At 47.8% G+C, this 25,019-nt stretch overlaps 1 protein-coding gene across 3 annotated transcripts in view; it reads left to right on the forward strand.

Moving 5' to 3' along the window:
* Positions 1-25,019, forward strand: part of LOC105567704 (homeobox protein homothorax) — a 400,400-nt gene that overhangs the window by 364,630 nt on the left and 10,751 nt on the right. For all 3 annotated transcript variants that reach the window (XM_012022777.1, XM_012022776.1, XM_012022778.1), the window contains exon 12: positions 14,713-14,771. In XM_012022777.1, the coding sequence (XP_011878167.1) occupies positions 14,713-14,771 (59 nt within the window). The remainder of the gene's footprint in view (positions 1-14,712; positions 14,772-25,019) is intronic.

Raw genomic sequence — 25,019 nt, forward strand, 5'->3', positions numbered from 1 at the left:
GCGCGGATGTTCGCTACGTACAACGTCGTACGATGGCGGCGGCAACGGCAACCCGCTTCGGAGTGATGGAAGAGGCTCCGTGCCTGGGATACCGGTTTCCGGTTTGGTTCCTTCGCCGATAATCTCGATCTTGAAACCCGCCGCACCTGCGTCCTGCCTCCTTCTTGCACTATCGCGCGAAAACTGAGTTTGCTACTGAAAGAAATATGTAAAATCCGTACGAACGGCGGGCGCGGCACGTGTGGCTGTTCCGACGCTCGGTTTTTCAAAATAAAATTGCCGGCGAGAACGGCAGCCCGATAGTTATGGGATAATCCCGTCGAAATTTGATCCGAGAAAGGTTTCAGGAATATCGCGGATTGCGGTTGTAAATTCCGCTTGTAAGTGCGCGAGAGCGCACGCGGTTTGAATATGGATTCTATCGAGTCGACCGCTTATCAGTTTGTTAAGTGGCACTCGCGGTATTTTTTTTTACGAATCGCAATTATCATATACATCATCAATTTTCGCGATACGTGCCGTACAAGCCGTTGGCTGTTCGTTGCACCTGACATTGTTGCTGGATATATACATATATCAAAATGTTTCTCGCTCAACTGTTTCCATTCCGTTTTTTCTTCGCGTCCGCGCAATCAGCCCCTCCGTGCTCTACGCAGGGCAGAAATATAATGCCAAAGTCGATGTACGATATAACGGCTGCGCGCGAAGAGCCATTCGCCTCGTGTGTTCCCTCATGGGCTCTATTAGGAAAGTGTGATGGAGTTTTGCGAGCGCGATTACACCCAAATGAGAATTACCCCTTCGCTATGCGCTTAACATGGCGGCGCGGAATGGAGGGATGAGTGAGTTCGACCCTTTCACAGTCGCCCCCCCTCGCCCGTTATGTGCCCGTCTATGTGTCCGTCCGATGCGTGTTACATGTGAGTAATTCCGCGTCCTCGACGATGCACGGTAAAGAGGGACGATGGACAGAAAATTGCTTTATGCTCTGCTCCTAATGTACCGGAATGGCGCAGTTGCGCCCGTGATGGCGGACCAAACGCACGCCGCGGTTCTTTGTCCCCGAATATGCACGCTTTTAAGCCGTTTCATTAAGATAATGACTTCTGCGTGAGACTGACTCTCAGTCACTCGAATGGAAATTCGGCCGGTGCCGTATTGTAACATTGATTTGTAGATATTCGTGATTCGCTGATCTCGCAGAGACGAACAACAGACGTTGGAAAAGAAAACGCTGACGCGAGTAAATTTTTAATTCTATTACTAGATTGAATTAGCGACAAATGTTAAAGGATTAAATATTTTTTTACGTTTTACAAGATGTGCAAACTTTCCTGCAAATTTCACGAAGCAGGTTGCTATATTTATGCAATAGCAAAATTGTTCGAACGTTACTTGTTACACTTGTACAGTATAAAATAGAGCGGCTTACATTGCAATATTCTTAAAGTTTGCACGCATTTACAATATCGCGTGTGACGGCTTCCAAAATTTTTCTAATTATTATATTATTGTCCCCCTCTTTCCTTTCATCCTCTATCGCGGAAATGCAGATATCAGCCGGACAATCGTCTCCTCCGAATCTGCAAAGCTTTGGTCCGCATATTGGTCGAGGCGCGTTCGCCATATTTCATGTCGTACACAAGCAACCACGTCGACGACTAAACCCGCGGGCATACAGAGAATATGGGATGCGGCGTGTACGCGCGCGTGTATATGTGTGTGAGAGAAAGAGAGGGAGGGCAACGGAGAAATCTTGGAGCCATGGGGTTGGTGGCTGTGCAGGGGTGGCGGAGAGCAAACCGGCCCTTGCGCGTTATTTAGCGACAATGTGTCGCGCATAGAAACGGCCTTAAAGCAGCCAATAAACGCCGTTACGTGGCCGTCCATGGTCTCCCGTCCCACCGGCCTTGGGGGCCAATTTCGTCAGATTTTGGGAAATTGTTGTTACGTCCGAGAACGACGTTTGGCGTCGCGCTTGGAATCGACAAGCGGCGGTGGCCATCGGGGACCGCGTAGCTATCCTGAACAACTACCGTCGCGGATTGCCGCGAATTCTTAACAGATGCTCCCTTGTTACAGCATAATAGCAGCGAGAAGGTCCGAAAACGACGTCCTATTCGCAGCGAGCGAATTTTCTTTTCAGAAACAAGCGGTCTACGCTCGATCTGATATTTCGTTATCAATAATGAAAATTTGTAACCTGGATATCTGCTATCCGCTTTCCGTTTTCGCAAGGAAGATACGTTATCTGTGATGCGAAAAGCCGCACGCAGGAATATCCTTGTCTTCGCCGCGTGCGACATTCAATCGCGTTGGAGAACGAGAGCGAGAGGGAAAGACAATTCGTACCGACCCCCAAAAACGAACGATCTACGCTGCCGTGCCCAAAGGACTGGTTTCCCTATTAACTCTCTACGTGCCGCGACACCTAAATGTTCCCCTTTACGCCAAGATAATGAAAATTACAAATAGCCTCGTGCCGAACGTGCGTACGCGGTTTGCGCGCGCTGCGTACGAGCGCCGCGCCACGTTGAAATTTGTGCCCTCACGCACGCCCGTCCCGGACTCTAGGAAATTGCCGTGCGTTATATCAATGGAGATATACCGACGGCAGCGGGAAGCACACAGTCGCGCGGAATATATTTTTAGTAGCGATAGACAACTGTCTCCGTACATTCCTCCAAGATGGATTACTTTTGTCGAGGAGCAGCGAGAATTCGAGTCAACAATTTCTTTTGACATTCAAATAAAAGCGAATTTGTTACTCTTGTTGCGATAATTCTCGGTGTCACTGATATTAAACTCGGGGGAAATGAAAAATAATTCTGATTAAGAAACAACGCGGACAGAACACCCGAGTCGAGCATTTCGTCTCGGAATGGGCCTCAATTGTTTTATTCTGTCTTCATTTGAACGATTTCAGGCCCAGACAAGTAAAGAAATTTGAGTGTAACCTCATTCTAATCCTCAAAGAGAATGTAATGAAACATTTCACCCTCTTTGAAGCCTCTTAGGCCGAAGAGGATCTGCCGAACCTCTGTTGATTGCACTCGCATCGGCCTCTTTACTGCTAAAAGAGAAATAACGGCTCTCTTCAGGCTTATCTGAGGTGAAAAATTCAATTCCCAATTAAAAGAATTATACGAGGCTAAACTGAGGGCAAAATATTCGACTCGGATACGGTGGAAACGTCGCGAAATGCAAAACAAGCTGAAAAAGTGAAACGTTGCAGAGCGTCGATACATAACGTTAATCTAAATTGAAGTTAGTTGATTAGTACTACAGTTTTCTAGTTAAAACAAAAATAAGCGAGGGAGCACGGCGAGTGGCGGGAGCGGAGAGAATTGCTGGTAAAACACGACTAATCGTCTCTTTCTCAGCTTTGATTGCAACAATGTCCATTCGTCCCTCGTTGTCCGTCACCTTCAGCTGTGCCGACCTAAGCTGCGCTGCAACAGCGAGGGGGTTGAAGGGCAACGCACGGACGGGGCGGAGGGTAGCGGCGGGACAACAACACGCGCGGCGGCGAAATTAGTTTTCCAGATAATCATCTCACGGTATTGTGTGTTGCGTCGTAGTTTGCGTGGAGGCAAAGGAGGCGACGTCGCTGCAGCTGCTTCGAGTACGTGGTCGGGGGGGCACGCGGCTTAAAATATAAATGCGGATTAATCTGAAGTTACGAGCGTACGCTCGATAAGGAACGTAATTTTCGCGAACCAGCGGGAACCCATTCTCTCGGAATCACTAATTCCCCGCGCGCGCGAGAACGTAATTGGGACATTCCGATCGATCCACGCGTGGCTTTTTTTTCCCGCGAGGATACGTGACGAGGTCGCGCGATACCCGCCGATTTTTGTTTTATTTGCCGTTTAATTATATCGATTATCCGCGTGCGCGAGACTTAATTTCGCCCCCGTGCAAACGCACGCGCCGAAAGCGCTCGCAAAGAATAGCGAAGATCGCGATAGTCGGTGGCGCTTTCCACGAGGCGACGCGGCCCCTTCCCGCTAGCGCCCGCGTCTCGCGATGCTCCCGGTGATTAATGTTGCCGAACAAATTGTCTAGAAAAACATGTCGTAGCCGAGGCGCCCTCCGCCCGTTCGGTGCACCCTTTATCTCCCGGGTCGCGCCACCCTTATTTCCCTCGAGCGCGGAGAAGCGTACCCTACCGCCGCCGCTGCTGCCGCCGCCGCCGCTGCTGCCGCCCTCCCTTTCCTGCCGCGCCACCCTGTATATACAGCCGTCGTGTATACATGCCTGCATACATACATTACGCAGATGATATCCGAGTAATCCGATTTACTTCGACTTCGCTATCAACGTTTGCGCCCCCGCCCCATTCCGGGTAATTATACGCCACCCTGGATGCTGCGTTGCGCCGCTGGTCCTACATCACGTACGACGTGAATTCGTGCCAGTTAATGAGAGATTATATTATTCGAGGCCGGGCGCGATTTTTGTGCGCCGCGAGGCCCTCGTTGATTCGCCGGTGTGGCGCGCGGAATTTTAATTAGTTGAAACAAAATTGCAAAATCGCAATCCCCTAAAAACGTACGTATTTTTATAATATTTAATTGTCTTCCGTGGATTTAGCTAGTTTGATAGATGCGTGTGTAATCGCCTCTCCCTTCCCCCAGCGAGAGGACTCCGTCCGGTTATTAATTATATAGGAGAGTTCGACGCCGCGCGCTTGACGCCGCCATTTCATTAAGTGCGAAGAACACGAGTCAATTCTACATCTTTATTAAACGTGAACGTCACGTGGTGCAAAGAATTGCGTCACGCGGTTCTAAATTTCCTCTCGTTAAAGTCACGTATGACATCGGTACATCGCTCGCAAAAACCCCGGACAAGCGACGCCGTGTCTACTCGTCGACCATGCTCATCTCCACTAAATCTTGCCGGTATCTCGGATCTCCTCGCTTCCCACCTGCGAATTACAAATTACCGGAGGACTCGCAGGACTCCGCCGATCTCCGCAATCTTCTTACTTTCTGCCTTCCACCGTCTTCCTCCTCCTCCCCGTATTCTTCTTTTTCTTTCTCTTCGTCTTACAAGCGGTCTTGTATAAGCATGACGGACGTGCCGCGACAAAAGTGGGCAGATACTCGCTATCGAATCATAAAGAATTTATTCTTCGCTCGCGCGTCGCTTCTCTCTTGCCGCACGCTAAACTGCATTGGATTTTTCCATTATATTCGTTTCATAATATATGTCTCGTCCCGACGAATTACGCTCTTGCGAGAAGAATACACGTTGAGACGCGAGGGGAATAAAGAGAATGGATTCAACGAAGTTTATTTTGCGACCACAATTTTTTTATTTTCTAATTGCGAAACAATACCCTCGCTTTAAGGCCGAATCAGACTATGTCTAATTGTCGACGCGGATTGGATTGGTATTGGCGATTGTCTTCTAGCCAATGAGAGCAAAGCAGCCAGCGATTTACTCTCATTGGCTTAGAGGACGATCGCCAATCCCAATTCAATCCGAGCCGGCAATTGCCAGTCTGATTCGGCCTTTACGCGATGGCAATACGACTAGGAAACATAGACATAGTAAGAATAGACTGCGCGTTTCCTACCTCACTCGTGTGAAAACATGTACAAACTTTAGAAGCTGGTGTGGAGCCGTATACCTCATCTTTGTCTAGTAGCAGTAGTGGGGGTAAAGAAGAGTGGGAGAATGCTAGAGGTTAAAGGCCTTCATACACGAATCTACTTAACACGTAATACGTAAGGAAATCCTCCAATGTAGAGGGGAATAGTCGCCTCTGATTGGAGGATTTCTTTACGGTTTACGTATTACGTGTTAAGTAGATTCGTGTGTGAAGGCATTAAAGGATAAGCACAGTAGCCATATTGAATGTTTGCCCCACTCCAGACATTGATAGACGGAGAGGCAATAAGGTCCCAAGTAGAAACCCTGTAATTAGAGACTGGCCATTAGAGTTCGTCAAATTCCCGCGAGTGAGAAAGGAACATAGGCTATCTCACTCTTTTACGATTCCACGATCGGAATTTGACGAACTCTTATGGACAGTCTCTGACTACAGGGTCTCTAGTCCCAAGTATGTTGTCTCTTTCTAAACTTTGTACACTTCTGCAGCTAAAATGCGCAGTCTCTATATTATACGTCTATGCTAGGAAATGACAATTGTAGCGTACTGAATGACTACCGCGTCGTTTCTTCCGCTTACAAGGCTGCACGTCGATGCGGTCAGCGCGCGAATAAACGATGGCGCGGCCGAACGGCGGCGCCATTGGACGAGAAAGGGCGAAAAAGGAAGAAGACGCGGGATTAAAAAAAGACAGGTATCTGGTAGCGATTTCGTGGTATTATTTACATCTGCCGGGCGAGATGCGGTGGCTCGTGTGCAGCGGGCGACACTTATATCCGGACAGGTATCCCCCGTGCGCGCACCGTAACCTACCTGTATACATTTCACCTTTTCGTGGGTAAATGCGCGGCGAGGCCGAGCACGCGGGCGCGAGCGGGATACCGTAGGCCGTCGCATAAAGCCCGGATTTTATTACAAGAGGATTCAAATTCCGCGCACCACGGCCCGAGCCCCTACGGCGCGCGCTCCGCGCGGAGGCGTGCGGCGCGGGATCGCGCGGGCCAGGCGGAAAGGAGAGAAAGATCCCGTGTACGAATATAAAAAACTGTCCGGGTCGCGTGAATCCCCCCGCGGCGTAAACCCATAAACCACGCTCTCGCGTATTCTATTTCGCGCGGATAAAAATTTCGGATCCACCTCTAATGTCGAGCCTCCCCCGCGAGCGGTCGAGCGGGCGGCGCGTATTTTATTTCTCCTCTATATCACTGACCTCTAAATCTCCGGAGTCGAAAATCGCGCCGTGGTTTCCTCGCGCGCGCGGAGGGGACCCGCGGGGCGCGCTTGCTCGCAAGGCGAAATGTCGTAATGGGAACGCGAGGACTCTCGGGCGGGGGCGGAGGTCGTGAGAGGGAGGAAGTCGTAACCCGGGATGAGAAACGCGACTGTTCTTCGAGGAGGTGGACGTTGTACGCTCTCGTACGTCCGCGGTGTCGCTGATGGTGGAGAGAGATGTAGGGAAAAGATTTCACGATTGCGAGATGGTAAACGGGGCGCTTTAGGGCCATCCTGAGAACGAGCGGTCAATCTAAACGACCCCTTATCTTCCACCCGACCCGCGCGCTCCGCGTTTTCGTGAAATCTAAATAAAACGCGCTGGGAGACCCCAGGATAAACCCGCCGGCCCGGAGATCACCGAGATCGGTCAGAGAGTGCCTCTGGTATGAGTAACGGGACGACTGTACTATTACCCGCCTAAACAACGACCGCATTTGCGTCAGGAACGACGTGGTAACTGTGGCAGTTCCTTACCGGTTGCGCATGCGAGAGTTTCGGGCTGCTTTGTAGACTGCGACGCGGGTGGCTGTTCGAGTAATAATATTTTATTGAAACTTCGGATGGGGAAATTATGAAAGATTTATTCAAGAGCAATAATATAGAATATTGAAGAATGGGACACTTTGAAGCATAAATGTCTTTCTTCAGGATGAGAATAGATTGACCTTTTCCAAAGTTTGCACTGGAAAGTAGATATTCTAAACTTGGAAACAAAATTTTGACCAACAAACGGAAAGAATCGCTATTCCACTCGCTAATTGATTATTTTTTAGGGATACGTTGAAGGCGTCGCGTTGTACCGAGCTAACAAAGTTTGGTATACTCAAGGCCTATGTTCAAGATGGTCTCACTTTGTCCAAGTTCTAGCACCGTTGACACAGGCCTTTAGAGAGCTTGGTTCAAATGTGAGAAGTCTTGTGTCCATGATTCAAGAACTGTGTCCAAGTTCTAGTACCGCGAAATGTGTAGCCAATCAACTGGCACCTTTTACGGAAAAATTGCAAGTTGATTGGCTACACATTTCTTGGACGCAGTTCTTGGATCGTGGACACAAGGCTGAAGAAAGCAAGACATCCGCCACCTCCATCGTTCACATGGATATCGCGCGCGACTGCGGAGATGAAGAGACGGAAAGGGTGGCTGGCAGTTTATAACGGCGTCAGCAGTTGGTACATACAGTGGCTTCGTAGCCGGAGTTTAAGAGACTGTACAAGCTGACGCCTCTTCGTCGGCTCCGACGTTGCGCGGGTGGACGGAGTGAAAATCGGGAGCCGTGGGGGAGAAACTGTAGGGACCGCCACGCATGGAGGAGAGCAGAGGGTGTTAGGTGTGACGCACAAGCGGGTAGCATCAACCCTCGGCGCGATGACGATGACGACGAGATGAGTCTGACCCCGGCGACGAGGTGGCCGGTGACAATCGACTCGAGTACGCCGCTACCCCACAGCCGGGACGAGGGTTGCGACAGCTGCGAGCCCAATAACGCGCCTCTCGCCGAAGCGAGCAGTTCTGTTTCGCACCCGGGGCTCGGCCGGGGTCCGAAATGGCTGGCAACGTGGCCCCGGTATCCGCCCCATTACGTTAACGTAGCGCCTCTTAAGTCGTCGGCTCGTCGCGCCGAAATAAATCGACGGCTGCAGGCCTGTGTCCACGATGCTAGAACTTGGTCCTGGTTCTAGCTTCGAGAAACGTGTAGTCAATCAAATCGCAGCTATTCCATAAAAGCTGCAAGTCGATTGGCTACACATTTCTCGGAACTAGAACTTGGACCAAGTTCTAGCCTCGTGGGCACAGGCTTGCAGCGCCGATTTGTCAGGGATCCGTCAGAGTTACGTCGCGGAAATGGAGAGAGGGGGCTTTCGAAAATGGAAACTTGTCGGGCCCGCCCGACAATCTCGAATTTGTCAAAATTGCCCCGCACCCGCGAATCTAATAGCCGGGCCACGCGCTACGCTTACACCGGGAAAACAATCGCTCTGAAGCAGGATTTGGCGTGTAAAAATCGAAGAGACTCTACCGCGTGCGCCGGGCAGGCGAGGTGGTGTGACAGCCGGGGTAGATACGCCGATATCGAGCGCTATGGATGTTACCCCCTCGATCCTTTTATTGGCGAGATCACCGATGCGGCCATCAACATCAACGCGAAACAGCGCGCCGGCGCTATCGCGTTCCGCGACACGATTTAGTGGCGATCCCGGCAAAACAATTATATAAATTTCAAGGGGGAGGGGAGGGGACGAAAGAGGGGTCTGGGGACGGCAGCGCGCCGGGGACGGCGCGGGGCGAAGGGGGCGGGGGAGGAAGTGGACGGCGGGATAGGAATTTTCCGAAAAAGCGTTGCACAGCCCAGAGTCATAGATTAAATGCAGCCGAGGTGCACCCGTCCAGCCGAGCACGTCGATGCGACGCAGGCAGCCATGCGGCCGCTGCGGCGGCGGGAGCTATCAGTGACACGTCGCGTGTTAAATCGCTTTGTTGACACACATAACCCGTCTACGCGTATCCGATACGCGCGATCACTGGCTCCCGCGTTCTCGGCGTTTATATCGCTACGCCCCTGCGGCCACCGGGAATTCGGCAGCAGTTTACTCGCGCGCCCGCGACGCGAGCCTTTCGCTGTCACACACGGGCTCTCTCTCTCTCTCTCACCCTCTCTTTCTCTTCCTCGGTAATTTCAACCTCTGTCGTCCGCACTTTTAAATAAAGTTGCAATTCAAGGGTCGGTTTCAAGTGCCCTAATAATGTTTATAAAGGCCTGGTGTCCACGATTCTAGAACTTGGTCCACGTTCTAGTTCCGAAAAATGAGCAGCTTTTATGATGTAGCTGCAAGTTGATTGACTACACATTTCACGGGACTATAACTTGGACCAAGTTCTAGCATCGTGGACACGCAGGCCTTAAGATTCTATATAGCCTTGTGTCCACGATCCGAGAACCGTGTCCAAGTTCTAGCATCGTGGACACAGGCCTTAATGAAGCTCTCGAGCCAATAGACATAATTTGGTCATAGTTTTGAGATAAGAGGAGACTGTGAAAAAAACGAACATTCGCACGAATCTTGAATACTCGTTCGATTGTACGACGATCGTAAATGCAAATTTTCAATCTGGACGGCCAGCGAACCCTCGGGTTCTGGAATTGTCGGGGAGCGCGTCGCGATTTTGCTTGCGACGCCTCCAGGAAACTCGATTACACGGTAGAAGGATATTGACGGTCCATAATGCTCATTGAATTTGTCGAACGGGAATTATGTATTGCGTAGGGCGCAATTCGTTCGCGGGTGTCGCGCGCTTTCGAGGAGATCCGGCGCGGGCGAGACGCGATCGGGCCGAGTGCATTACAATAAAATCGCGATCGCGATCGGGAAAGAGAGAGAGAGAGAGAACAAAACGGCGAGCGAAAAAAAAGAGGAACTCGCCGGGAGCGGCGCGTGAATCGACCGGTGCATTATATTCGGATAAAATGATTTTATCGATCGTAAATGCACCGACACGGCGGCCGACGCCAGTCTTATGAACGCTCAGATTTATATCCGTTCGCTCGATCGCACGAGCGGCGAGCTTTTTTTGTGTTGCTGCAATAAAATTATTTTGAAAAAAGTGAGCGCACGAAGGAGATCAGAGAGAAAGTACGCGCACATTGTGCACCGTGCCCTTTTATTTTATAACTCTATCGTTGAGAGCGAGAGGGAATATTTTTAAGAAATTGTCTGATTCAAGTTACTAAGTTGCACCAACTAGTCCGTCGTAAGGCTTGTTGAGTAGTCATTATATTATTTGCGCGATGGTTGTAGATTTTAAATGCGAGATACGAAGCGGTGCATGTTCCTCTTGATGCTTTATCTAAACGATCGACTCCTAATAGGCATTCGTTTTCTGGAATGCAACGCTTATGACGGCTGTTCTCTCTGATGCAACGGCGACTTGCATTAGCGAGACTAGTCCGTGGTAATTTTACACACAGGCAAAAATCGATTGCCGATTGGATTGCGAGGTCAGATCCTCATTAACTGTTAACGTTCCCGGCGCAGGAAGGGATAATTACATAAATAATCGAACTGCAGGTCGCATGCGGCAGTCCGATTCAATAAAAATAATTGCACCGTTATTACTCCACTCTATATTGATTGAGATCCTCGTTACGTAAAGCAACGTATACCACAAGCTTAATAATAATAAATTTTTGACAATGCTAATAATGACGCGGCGCCCATTCTCTCTTAAGCGTCTTGTCTATCCCGATACCTTTTTTTTTCTCCGCTCGACGATGAAAATTATTTCAGCTCGCGCGAGTTTTAATTAAAACAGTCCTCTGGCAACTCAGCCACCTACTCCCCACGTCGCTCGATCCGTTTCCTAACGCGTAATCATTACGAGGCTGCCTTTTCGATTTCCCGTAATGCGACGCGAACGCTGAGGCCTCGCATTAGCGCGGCTCTCGCCAGTAGTACGCCACGGGAGCGAAATTGATTACCAATAGTACTGCGAGCACGGCGGCTCTCGCGCTCCCGCGTTCGGGCAGTAATGATGTTTTGATGCGAGGACCCGGTGCACTGCGTATCGACTGCAGTTAACTAATGGAAGCTCCCCGATAATTGCGAATGCCGTCGGAGAGTAAGTGCTGCTAGCGCGCGACAGTAATCATCGTTACTCCACTCACGCAGCCGCACGACGATGAAGGAAGCTCTTCTCTCTAGTACTTTTTGCCCCTCGCCATCGCAAAACGCCTCTCCGGCCACTGAATATAATAACGTACGATTTTTACGATTAAATTATCTTCTTGTTAGACAATTAACGACATTCTTTACGCATTCGTCAATGAACAATTTATTTCAGCGATGAAACAAATGCAAATTTTGTTTGTAAAACCGAGTGAAGAGGGACGTATTGAGAAGCAAATCTGTTGGCAGTTACCTATGTATCTTATTTCTTAGCTTTAATTGGACAGTGTTCAATTTAGAGGAAGAGAACAAAAAGAGGGTTTTATAAAGAGCGCGAGTCAATCTGCAGTTTTCTTCACTCGACTATCTGAAAATGCGAGTCCATGTATAGGATTGTATGTACCTACATCGCACGTATGAGCAAGTGCAGATATTCCGTATATTCGTTCGATGTCTACTAAATTTAGTCACGGTAGTCCCCGGCCCAACGCCGCATTTTTGTCCTTTCTCGCAGAAACGCGTAATATGTTACTGGTTCACAAAAAGTAACAGCGATACCGAGGTAAATTCCGAACGTCAGCGATTTGTCAATAATTCTCGCGCGCTAGCTCTTCGAAATTCCGCTTGTAATTCACCAGCGATTTCCGAGGCGCTCATTCAATTCGCCCGCTCGGCGCTGGATTCACTTTGCCAGTTGTTAATGGTTTCTCATTTCAGTCGATGAAAAACGGTACCGGAACGTTTTGTATTAGAATTTATAAAGAACGAAATATCTTATTTTTGTATCGCGAGTGGAGGCAAATATCCCTCACTTCTAGTTTCTATTTCGAGATAAACGATTTCAACGATATCTCCTCGTGCAAAGTTAAAATTCGATGATGAAGCAATTCGGCTTACTCTCCGTCCCTCCATATATTCAAACGTATATTCGAGCTTTCCCAGCCGCAGGTCCGTTTCACGACGCACAGTGAAGAGGGCTTCCCCTCGAACTCGTAATCAAAACTGCATTAAAATCCTGAAAGCCCAGGCGAGGGCGCGACGAAAAATGTTTTGTCATTTAGAGTGACTCGGCAATCACCTCGACAACAATATGTTCACCTCGTTTTGGAACCCTCTCGTTGTCGTAAGAGGTTTTCTGATTTGCAATCGATTAAGTGACGATTGTTTCATCGACGTTCATACGCTTCTGATAAATATATTGATAAATATGTCAGCCTCGAGTCTCACGTATATGCACATTTATAATTTCAATTTCTAAAGTTTTACTACTTCTCCACCGAGCAATTTATTAACAAGCGATAAAGTTATGTGTTCCGTTATAATTATTGATCTAAACTCTCCAGTTTTACCGCACGATTTTGTCTACGAACGTAAAAAACAAACAACGATACATTATATCGATCGTAAAATTTTGTCGTGTCTCTGCAACGTGGCGGGCTTAAGTTTCCCGGTTGATTTTCAGTAGAGCGACCGAACTCTTGGAAGAGAGTTTGGGCAGTCGCTCGCCGTTTTCGTCCCTCTCTTCGCACGTCCCTTCTTCTCTATCTTTCTCTTTCTCGTTTCGGTTAGAGGATTGTGCGCCATTGTTCGGGCGATATTTCAGCAGCGACGGTGGCTGCTAGAGTGGAAGGGCGGGGGTGGTTAGCGGTAGTCAGCTGGCTGTGACACGCTGCCTACCTCCTCGCCAAAGAGGAACCAGAGACGCTTAGGAGTATCCGGGGGCTAAAGAGGGGCCCTTGGTTTCGTACTCGCGCAGCGATACTCTTTCGTGTGATAGTCGAGGATTTGACTTTGAAGCGATTACATGTAATTATTGTCGCGTTGCATTCGCATGTCCATCGCAAAGCTTTATTTCGCGGGCGCGTATTATTGCTTCAGAATCTTGTCACATTAGAGAGAATGGTTTCTTTCTTTACGCGGCTCTTGGCTGAATAAATAAGTGATAAATTACTTGCCATACATTTTGCTTCTTCTTTATACACAACTTTCTCTCGCAGAGAAAGATTTATATATTGTTAAAATAGTTTGTGCAATTTTTCTCCTTTTATTAGAACATTTATAATTTGCTAGTTGGATCAGTGTATATAACGTTATAGAATTAACGATGTTGCGACCGATAGGTATAATACAGAGACACTTGAAACACGTTTAGATGGGCGATTGATGATATTATCAAAATTCATGGCCATCTCTACGCCTTCGTGCGCGCGTACGCTAATCGTTTCTGAAGTCGTTTACTACTCACTCGGTCGAACGAAGCTCCTTTGACTCACGGCGACTTGTCGAATGACTTATAGGCACTGTGTGCGTCTTAACTGCGACAACGGGCCACGTGCATCCAGTAGCGGGAGCGAGACGCGATGAGAGTTTAATAATTATTATTCATAAGATTCTCCTGTGGGAGATCGGCCAGGCGTGAGACTAAGCAAGAAAGATGTGCTGCAAAACAAGAGGGGGTGCCATCGCTTCTTCGGGGCTTGCTTATGTCCTCCTCATCCCCTCTGGCAGGGAACTGGAGTATTCCACGACGGGAAGGGGGTGTGCTCGAGTCAGTCGAGCAGAAACCCAATCACTTCCGGCGTCTGCGCCCATTAGGGCGCCGCGACGCTGACGTCGGCTGACGTACGCCCTTCCTCTTGGCGTCTCGCTCACTCTATCGCCGTGCCTCCCCGGTTGTTCCTATCTCACACTGTATTGAACCTCTACCACCCTCTTGGACTTCGACCAACATCAGAACAGACCGCAGATCTATTGTTCGGAAAGCGCTCACATGGAAGCTTCTTCAACGCGGCTAATGACGTATCGAGGATTTTCTTCCTCTTTACCGGATTTTTCCGCTTTCGCTCGCTCATCTCCCGAGCCAGTTGCCGTTCGCTTTTTCTTGATTGTTACAAAGACAGCGAATCGCGTCAAGACAATCTCCCTCTCTTATATCGCGTGTACCGCATGTAAAATGCGGAGGAGACGAAAAGCTGTAAAGCCGCAAGACAAACTTATGGAAATGAAACCATCAATTCTTTATTCGTTGTACGGAATAAAGAAAGAGTTCTGTATTCTTTATATGTAGAATTATTAAATTTGCTGTACTGAAAAATAATCTTGGATTATGAATATTATCTTACTAACGTGATTCGTTTCGTTTGTGTGTTTCAGGTTCATAAACGCGAGACGTAGAATCGTTCAACCGATGATCGACCAGAGTAATAGAGCTGGTAAGATGCATCCATTTCAGGACTTACAATTAGACATTTACACATACTACAACACTATAGATACAGACACGTATAATATTGTGCCACCTATTATGCCTCACGAATACTTTAATTCTCAACATAACTTTACTGATTCTTATTAATTAAAATAGTTCATATCGTTTAAATGAGATAAACTTTGTTCTTTTAAGATGTTGATAAGATTTTTTATGCATTTTAAGATCATTCAATGTTATTAAATTCTTGAATATAATAAAGTTTTAACTTTCAACCAAAATTATTTTATTTTTATTACATATAAAATAAATTTATTTATTATTACTTCAATTGGTCCCGTCACTTTTGTAATTAATATAATACAAAACATACAGTAATAGAGAGATAATTGCTTCCTCGCGGAGGAAACTTTGTTTTTGTAAAAAGTTTTGTTTTTTAATTTGCATTGTCAATGTGTTCAGAATTTTCCAGAACGTCGAAAAATTGCATAAAAAAAATATCGGTATGTATGTTAAAAGTATCTGTGGTTGCACGCACTCCTGTAAATTCTGTATAAAGAGTGAGATATCGGACTAAATTTTTTATGTAGAAAAGAGAAAGAGAGAGAGAGGGGGATCACTAAAGAATGGTTGGTATTGAATTTGGCAGGAATCGGGAAAAATTCGTTACTTAAATTTTGATTTTTCAAGAAGTATCTATTACCGCTCTAACTTCTGTAAGGTTTGGAATCATTTCCTGTTTACACAGATAGCGAGATCAGTATTTTTGAAACTTTTGTAGTCTAATTATAACTGACAATTCACTGCAATAGACACATATAACATCTTTAACATCTGATGTCAAAGACGTTCGGTCTTTGCAGCGTGGTCTGCGCACTGTATTCTTGGTATTAGTTTTTATTAAACGAAACATCGAATCAAATGAAACCTGTAGTATCGTATATATTTGTATATCCGCAATATCCGTCGTTTCTCTCGGAAATCAAATCACTTCGTGATTCGATTATCGGTCGTTCCACGCTCACGATGGAAATTTGAATTTCACTTCTCTCTTGCGTGCCTGATTAATATCATGTCCGACAATCATTCCGTTTCGTGATTTAGAAAGTATTATTACGAGATCTCACTTCACGCGAATGGATAACAGACTTGTACAATTGCGTAACTGTCAATTCTTTAATAAAACTTTTAACGTGCAAAATGAAAACTAAACATTTTAAATTCAAATTTTTTTGTACTAAATAATCAATGTATTCGGGTAAACTTTTGTCTGTGAACGCTACATGGAAATCGTTTTTAGAAAAAGATTTTTAAATATTTGTTAATTCATCAATCGACGTCGAGCACTTACAAAATAAAAATGCTTTTTTATGTGTGGTAATAATCTTAATATCACTCAAGAGAAATCAATACGAGAGGATTGAAAGTTTGATATCAGGAAAAGATATTCCTTTGTCGAATAATCTGTAAAGACGACGCGTTTACGAGGAGAGAATCACTTCGTTTGCAGTAAAAGGCGACAACAACGGGCCTTCGTGTTTAGGGTAGAATCATTCTCTCTCTCTCTTTCTCTCGTTCTCTCTCGGTTAGGGTTCAAGGGATCGGTAGTGATTCGGATGATGGTGAGAGGGTTCTTCCGTGGAGTACCGGGTGGGCAAAGGTGGATAACGTTCCGGATAACGTTCGGATAACACTCGGATAACGGTGGGATAATTGGTAGCGGTGATCAGACCGAGTTTTACGATCGGGGAACATGCTCCCGTTGCCACGGTAGAAACTCTTCTCGCTCTATCGGCCGTGGCCTCTCGCGGCCCGTCTTTTTCTTACGTTTTTATCCGTGGCCACGTCTTTGTCCCGCGACGCGGAAAGGACCGCCCGAGGAAAAGTTCGGCGAGGGTGAATCGACTAAACGGTCGAAACATGGAGAGAAAGAGAGAGAGCAAGTCCGATTCGCCTCGTATTTTTACGACTGGCCCCCTCATAAACACTCACTGAGTTACGGGTTGTTTGCTCTGTCGAAACTGGGCTTTAGGGGCGCTTTATCCGCCATCCACTATCCAAACGTACCATATCCACGAAACGCGCTCCCTGGGATAGCGAGGAATCATTCTCTTTTTCGCTCTCCCCCCCCTCTCTCTCTCTCTCTCTCTCTCTCTTTCGGGTTGACGCACACGCTTCTCGCGGACTTCTGCAAATGATGGCCCGCAGCCTGCTTCCGTATTTTTGTACGCTGGATAGAAAGCGTATCGTGCATCAAAGTGCACTGAACGTTCGAGTGTCTTTATGGGAATCTTCTCTGTGAGCACCATAAACGTCTTTATGTCCTCCAGATCTCATTCAAATTCGTGAGAGCGGGTCGTCAATGTTGTAAGACCCACTTGAACTGTCTACGCCAATTGCTCCACGAGATTTTTTGCGGACGATTAAAAATTTCCTTCAATCCCCCAAATTTCAGAAGCTTCGTTTAGCTCTTTCGTTGTATACCTTTTATTGCGCGGCAATAATAGACCGACATCTATCCGTGCTGCCGAGTAACGCGTTCTCTTTGTATTGAGCCAACGACATTGATAATTGCGGCGCATACGTGTCACCGAGCGAATTCGTGCGATAGCTAAAGGGATATTCGCGAGGGAAATGACGGGGGGAGAGGCTCGCGGGTATCGAGGGACGAGGAGAGCCAGAGCCCGGCGACCTGAGCGTCGTCGTTCGCATCGGGTAAAGTGGAAACCCGTGTACGCCAGATTATCATCCCGAGTCAATCCTGATCACAGTTCCATCGTGCCGCAAACAGGCAATCCACGACCTTTCCAGCCCTTCCGCCCGCCGCGCCTGGTACCGTCGCCTCCGTTTTCTCGCCTGCTCTCCAGACTGGCAAACCAGTTTCACTAGAAAGAGCACGCCTTTTGCGCGCGATTGAAATCGATGGAGCTGCGCGAGGGCGTCCTGCCGCTCTGCCTCACGTCCCGCTCGATTATTGCGGCCAGAGAATGACGCGCGGGATATTTTCATGGCTGGAAATGGCGAGGGGGAGGTGGGATGTCACGAAGGTCCACCAAGTTCGCGGTTCCAACCATTTTTCCAATTCCTCAGAGACTCTCGGCCCGTATCCCACCCCGCCTACTTCCATCCTGCTCTCCATCGACGATCAGCAGTCCATTAAAGCTTAATAGCCGAAGCATTAGGCCCCAGGGCAGATTTTGTTCCAACGGAAGTGAGATAAATGTATCTTTCAAATGCTTCTAGTCCCCCATGATCTGTCGGTAGCGATGCTGAAATTGTTATTCCTCCTTTGAACGATTACGTTTTACACCATCGGTCAAAACACTCGCGAATAATTTCATCTTATCGGCCCCGGATTCCTATCGAAGCCTCTTAATTCAATAACGTCGAGTATTGCAAACGACATTCAAGTTTCACCAGCGCACGCTCGTTCAATAAAAATGCATATCTATTCGGAAGAAACATACGTGTACGATGATATAACAGACGTGTACTTGGCATAAAACATTAAAACATTTCCTTTTTTTGACTTGTCAAACTCCTCGTTCTTTCTTCCGTCCATTAATTACGCAGAAATCCCACGAGCACACCGCTGTCTGTCCACACGTGCTCTCGAATCGCGCCGTAACTTTTCTTACGCCTTACGAGGGGGATCGTATTAGGACGGAGTCACGTTAATTCAGAATGCGTCTTGAGACGACGACGACGACGACGGCCATGCACGACTTGTCGAGACTGCAGGCATGCATATCCTTCTCGGTTCGCTCCTCCGTATCGAGCTAATGATGCGCGTCGGTCGGATCATCAATCATACTTTCATTACGTGGATCCCAGCTGCTCCACATTGACTTCGCGGCCCGCGGGGCATTGTTATTATTCCGAGATGAGAGATGCATTCCGCGCACGAGCGCGCACCAACGTTTCGCGCGCGCGTTACACAATGCGTGCGCGCGGGAATCCCCGGCTTATCGCCGATAACGGCCGCAGAAGCCATCGCGATCGGTGAGTTTATGATTCATCCTCTCGCCCGTCTTAACGATCACAGATCCGTATCTGCGCGCGCGGAGAATGGCGTTCTCTCTCCTCCGACGTACGTGGGCTGCAGCGAGCTGTTTGATATTCTGTAAACACATAAAGTGCACCACATCGTCCGCGCATCGCAGTTCTCGTATTTCATTGATATTTTAATGTCTATGAAAAATGTATCGTTGGGACGTTAAATTGCGAGTAACAATCGCATGACAATCGGTATTCACGTAAAAGCTGTTCCCAACAATTCTTTAGTATTTCTTTTTGCGTACAATAGCATACAATTTTTACGCGTAGGTGTGTGAGACTGAGAACTGGTTCAGGCTTCAAGTTAATGCTTTTATGCATTTGTCAGTCCCCTTTATCCTGCATTGAGCCTTGTGTCCACGATCCAAAAACTGTGTCCAAGTTCTAGTACCGAGAAATGTGTTAAGCCAATCAACTCGCATCTTTTACGGTAAAGCTGCAAGTTGAGTAGCTACACATTTGTCGGAACTAGAACTTGAACACAAGGCTTTGAGGCCTGTGTCCACGATGCTAGACTAGAACTTGGTCCAAATTCTAGTCTCGAGAAATGTGTAGTCAATCAACTTGTAGCTTTCCTGGAACAGCTGCAAGATGATTGGCCACGCATTTCTCGGGACTAGAACTTGGATACAGTTGTTGAATCGTGGACACAAGGCTTTAGAAATGGAATAAATTTGACGGCGTTGACGCGTCTTCGAGAGGTATAATTGCGCACGGTTCTTTCTAGCAAGCCTCACTAAAGTTCTACCATATAAGCGAGCGTGCGCTCGCGTGGATTACGGTTATCCTTTATCCGGCACTAAAGGAACGGCTCGCCGAAATTAGTGTAAAATTAGTCCGTGCGCGCACGTACGCGGACAGTAAAGCTTCGCGCGCGGGATGGCGTTTTAACGCCATCGTTCTTAATACCGCTCATAAAAGCGCGTGATCCCTTTTAAATCCTCCCCCATTCAATCATACACAACCGCCGCGCGTAGGCACTCGAACTATAAACTATAAACCGGTGGCGCATCGTTTTACGACGTACAAGCTGCCGCCGTGTATCCCTCCTGCGAGATTCTATTAGGTTTATATGCGCGGAGAGAACCGTGCCACGTGGTTACACTTAGGATAAGAAGGGTCCAGACGATACAATTTTCAGAGCATGGAAACAATACAGCAATGTATGATATTATTGCTGACACCCCGCAATGAAAATCACGATATTTTCATCAACAAAGTCCCGCGTGTAATTTGCTTCGGACACTTGTTTACGCGATAGCGTATCCTTGTTTCCCGTTCGCTAATGACGTATAGTTAATTAATTACCATCTCCTTCTTGCGGCGAATGGACTCGATCGGATCTGAAGTAGGCATAAATAAAACTTAACGGCAGCTACCGTAATCGCGATTGAGAATACACGAAGCGCTCGTTAAAAGGTGGCTACTTACTTAAAGGCAATGCAAATGTCTAATACGTTACGCGTGTGCTGGTGGAAGGTTTAATTGCAGCGCACGAGAAAAACAACGTGCGTTACTCCCTCAAATTGATTCCGCGTTCTCTGGATAATAACTTTAATCCGCGAACATTTACTGAAATGTACTGTACTTGGTTTCTTTCTCGGTGGAACTCCGGTGTGTGTGTGCCGTACCATGTACAGACCTGTCTAACGTCAGAACTGTATATAGTTACAGCGCCCGGTAACACTGGTAGAATCGTCGTCCCCTCACGTGCTGCCAGAACGACGCAGTAAAAACGTAACAGCGGCACCGAAGTACCGTAAAGCTGCGACCGTACGGTGCATTTCGTGACGATACCGCGATAAAAGGTGTCCGCCACCTCCATGGCAACGATACGACTGAGATATATTTGTCGAGTTTCTTGCTGTTTCTCGGAGACGGCCATCGCCGAATTACATGTACACCCTACGTCGCACCTACCTACGTTGCATACGACGTCCGGTTCTTATCGTTGCTTTATTGTGCCTTTCGCGTGTTCATCGGGCGAAGTTTGAGCGATTTAATTAACGTGATTGGAGTTCAATGGTTTAATCCAGGCGCCAACGTCGAGGCACAATATCTGACACGGTGATGCGTAATTAAACAGCGATACGGCTAACGAAGCGGTTTCCCTTTGTAGTCGACATAAAGTATCCAATTACGACGCGAACGGTTAATCGCTCAGCGAGGCCGTTATACGTCTCTAGTCGCCACCGACGAAAGACTGGTGGCCGCAACGATGACCGATCTATTCACCGATTTCTGTCGCGGCTTGTTTCCCCGCGGTAATTACTCTTTCCGAGTACGCGAGACTCGCCATCCTCGTCGTCATCCTCCTCCTCTCGGCAATAAACGACTTCCCACGAATTGCCTCCGCTATAATCTCAATAAACATCGCTCATCCAGGCGCGTTCAACTCCTCCGCCCGTTTGCCGGCTTTATGAGCCGGCGTTTGCGTACGGCGTTGCGTTAGGTGTATGAGAGAATCTTCGAGGAAAGCGGTTGCGACGTGTCCATCGACGATATCTTAATTGTCGGTTTTGCTTATTATTCGCCGCGCTCCGCCGGTCGAGTCGGGGGTCAAGATGAGACGCGAGAGTTCACAGTCGTAGATCATCGCGGGTAGTCGCGCCACCTTGTCGCACTTGGTACCTCTTCCCGCCGGCCGTTTTCACAGAAGCTTGATTGTCATTTACGACAACCGCCTCGTCTTCTTGCCTCATGGATCGGCGGGTGATCATACTCGCGATTTACCGATAAGTTATTTTCCAAATTGAGTTGTCAGATAAGCTTCTTCTGTACGCAATTTTCCGGACATAAGTATGCAAGTAGTGGAATTAATTAGTATATTCATCGTACATTAGAGATATTATGATCACGTCGAGATTGATTATATTATAATATTTTATACGATAAATTAAAAAGCCCCATTAACAAGTATGTAAATATACTTTTAGCGTATACAAAGTAACTTGAAACGCATCAAATATCCCATGTATAGCACAAGAACGAATCCTATTCTGCGGATCTAGTCGGCGCAGACCATTCGTCACGCACTCGCCGAGAGCCTCGGTTTCGATAACGTCCCTTCGTTCTCGTTCTCTCTCTCTCTCTCTCCGTCTCTCTCGTTGCTTCCCGTCTTCGTCCATTTCGATAGATATAACTGTATTGGTTTGCGGAACGCGCTATCTGGCTGCCAAAGATCCCTTGGAGTAGAACCTCCAGAACGAGCTAGGCCAGACCAAACCAACATATAGCGCATCCACTCCATCTCACTTGGCCGCTATCCCCACTTTCCTCACGTCGAGGTTCCTCCAACCCCCCTTAGTCCGGTCTTTTTCAACCCCTGATTCCCCTTAGCGCTCCCTTCTTCGGCGTTCGTCGTGATCCTTCCTCCTCTGCTCAACCACCGGATCGGCCGGCGTCGTCCCTTCCGCGAGGGCCATCAATCAAGGTTGTCAATTTGTAATGGCGATTCTCTGTGTCCATCTCGGGGTGGGTCCAGACAGTCCACCCACCGCCTTTCTCCGTCTATCCTCGCGCATTGGCGATCTCTCTGTTTCCGTCGTCCTCTCCCCCTGTTCGCCTCAACACTCCATATACGGCTAACCCCGCTCGAAGGAGCGGCAAGGAGGGAGAGGAGGGGGATGGCGGATTTTACGAAGCTGGACACCAGCCCGCTGTAAACGTTCCTGCTGGCACTGATGGGATATCGGCCGACGAAGAAAAAGAGAATGCCCCGCCGTCGAGTTTAACGTCCCCCGTGGACCCTGGCGCGCTAAATAAAATGGATGTTCTGGGGTCGAGAATCGAGAGAAATTGTACGGTGGATTCCCTAAAATGTCACCGGAGGCGTCGACATGGACTGCTGCTCGATGGCGCTCCGACGCTGATGCGTCGAAATCGAACGCGCTCGATTTCGACAGATCCCATTTGATTCCGCCGAAATGGCCGATCGGTTTTATCGCGGCGCTTATTTGTACGAGTTTTTCTTACGGAACTTTCCGCTACTTCTCAGAACCTCTCGAGCACTTTTGCATCTGCTCGACACAGATGTATAATTTCTAACAAGTCGCACAAGCGAGTGATTATTATCTGTGCAGGTGTAAAATTCATGGCGGCACTTTCGCTATTATTGACTGCACAGCCAAATCTGACTGATCACTCGGGCTAAACGTAGACTCGACCTTTCGCAGGAATAATCGAAGGAAAGTCTGAGAGGAGGAGGCGGAGGAGCGGAATGGACGAGATCGATCGAATGGTCTAAGTAGAGACGATTTCTTCCCTCGTTGTGTCCCTACCGACCGTCGCCAGGCTCTCTTTTCTCTGCGTTTCGCGTCACGTAGACGTGATATAGAGTTACTTAGAGGGCCGATCCCCCGCGCATTACTGCCCTACGTTTGAAAGGTGCCGGAACGGGTCCTCATACGACATAGATCATACGTTAATTGAAATGGGGTTCATGCGCGCCAGTCGAATACAAACGACCGACTTATAGAAATGTTATTATTTGCTACCGTACAGCACCGTGGGGAGAGCATAACCGGGACACTGTCGGGCTTAACGGAGGAAATTGCGTTCCGTCCGTATCAACGTTTCGTTGAGCTAGATGCATAAAGGATCTCGACGAAAAGCCCTATCAATTTTTCTTTTCATTGCAAATGAGGAGACACCGTCGTGTAGCAGAGCCAATACAGGCATTTGTAACATTGTCGTGCGTTGTTTATATGAAAATCTACAAAAAAAAGCATATCCTTATTGCCACGTAAAGATGCGCTCTAATTTTAAGTTGCGCGTAATAATTTTATCCGTTTGGGACTTTTCTCTTCATTTTCTTCCTTTACAGTAATTCACTGCTAATCTGCCGAGTCGAAACATTAGTGTATTGTAACGAAAAGATCAATTACAAAATAGCAACAACGGCCCTTAGTCGAGCTTATTGCGCTCGCGTAATTACAGAGCGCGAGAAACTGCCGGCGGTATCGTGCGCCGTTAATACTCGGCCGAATGTAACAATAACTCGCCTCCCCTAACTGCCGAACTTTGATCCATTCTATGTAAACGAGCATAGGGTCCATTTCGTTACGCATAGGTATATATAAATTGGCACGAGGGCGGGAATCGCTCGGACACGGAAATGAAGTCTTGGACGGTCACGATCGGTATGAAAAGATAAGGTCCGAGTTCTCGGGGGCGCTGGACAACGCCCTTTCTCCCTTGCTCTCCAAACCTCTCTCTCTTTCTCTCTCCGTTTCATATACGCTTTCCACTCCGCCAACGAGATTTTTCATGGCGCGGATCGCGTCCGGTGTATCAAGTCATACCCAGAAGGCTGGAGGCTTCCACGTAGCACGAAGGGTGGCCCTATCTTATCGGCGTAGCCATAATGGCCTGTTCTATCTCATCTCCAGTCTCGTTGACCGTTTGCCCCTAGACCACTTTCGCCATCAAGGCTTTACCGCGGTAATGGCGGCCAGGAAGAAACCTGGCTGACTCGCCGCTTCAGCGTCGTACGCGAAAGAGGAAAAAGATTCGTATCGTGAAAACATCGGCGGTGCTGGCTGGCCTGTAGTTTTGCCGGGCATCGATTTCAAGCTGCTCGAATATACGAACGGTGCGCGGCGATCTTCCGAAATTAAATCGTTCGTAGATTACATTTCACTCCGCGTTTAGATTGTCAGCGAGAATAATAAAAGCCGATAGGAATCGGTAATTGAATTGACACTAGAAAATGGTTGGTTTACAATGAAAAATGCTTAAAGAGTGCATTAAATTAAATAGTTAATTCATCGGACTTTTCGCTTTCCATTAACTCGACATGCGTTATAAACATGCGTGAAACGCGTGAGAACGCGCAGCGCGGTAATCAATCGCGCGATGCAACAAAAGCCAGATTGCGAGGCGCAATGCATTAACGATGCTGATGGACTATTCAATCGAACACAGCCACATTGGTTGCGGCTGTAACAAGCTTGATAAAGGACGTTATGTAAAATGCGCACCGCGCTGGAGCGTTTTAACTCGTAGGAGGCTACTCCTCGCGCGTCCAGGCGCGCTTGAGAGCGGATAGGAAGTTGAGCGCAGGAGGAACATATTGACGAAGCTGACTGGCTATTTAGCTATTAAGCTATTAAGCATCATTATCGCTCATCGGCCGGAGGCTCCGCGCCCGCGCGTCGTGAAATAAAGTTGTCTGCAAAGTGCATTTCATCTCTAC

The sequence above is a fragment of the Vollenhovia emeryi genome, unplaced genomic scaffold, assembly GCF_000949405.1.
Source record: "Vollenhovia emeryi isolate VEMERY1.0 unplaced genomic scaffold, V.emery_V1.0 DF939135.1, whole genome shotgun sequence".
NCBI classification, from domain to species: Eukaryota; Metazoa; Arthropoda; class Insecta; order Hymenoptera; family Formicidae; genus Vollenhovia; species Vollenhovia emeryi.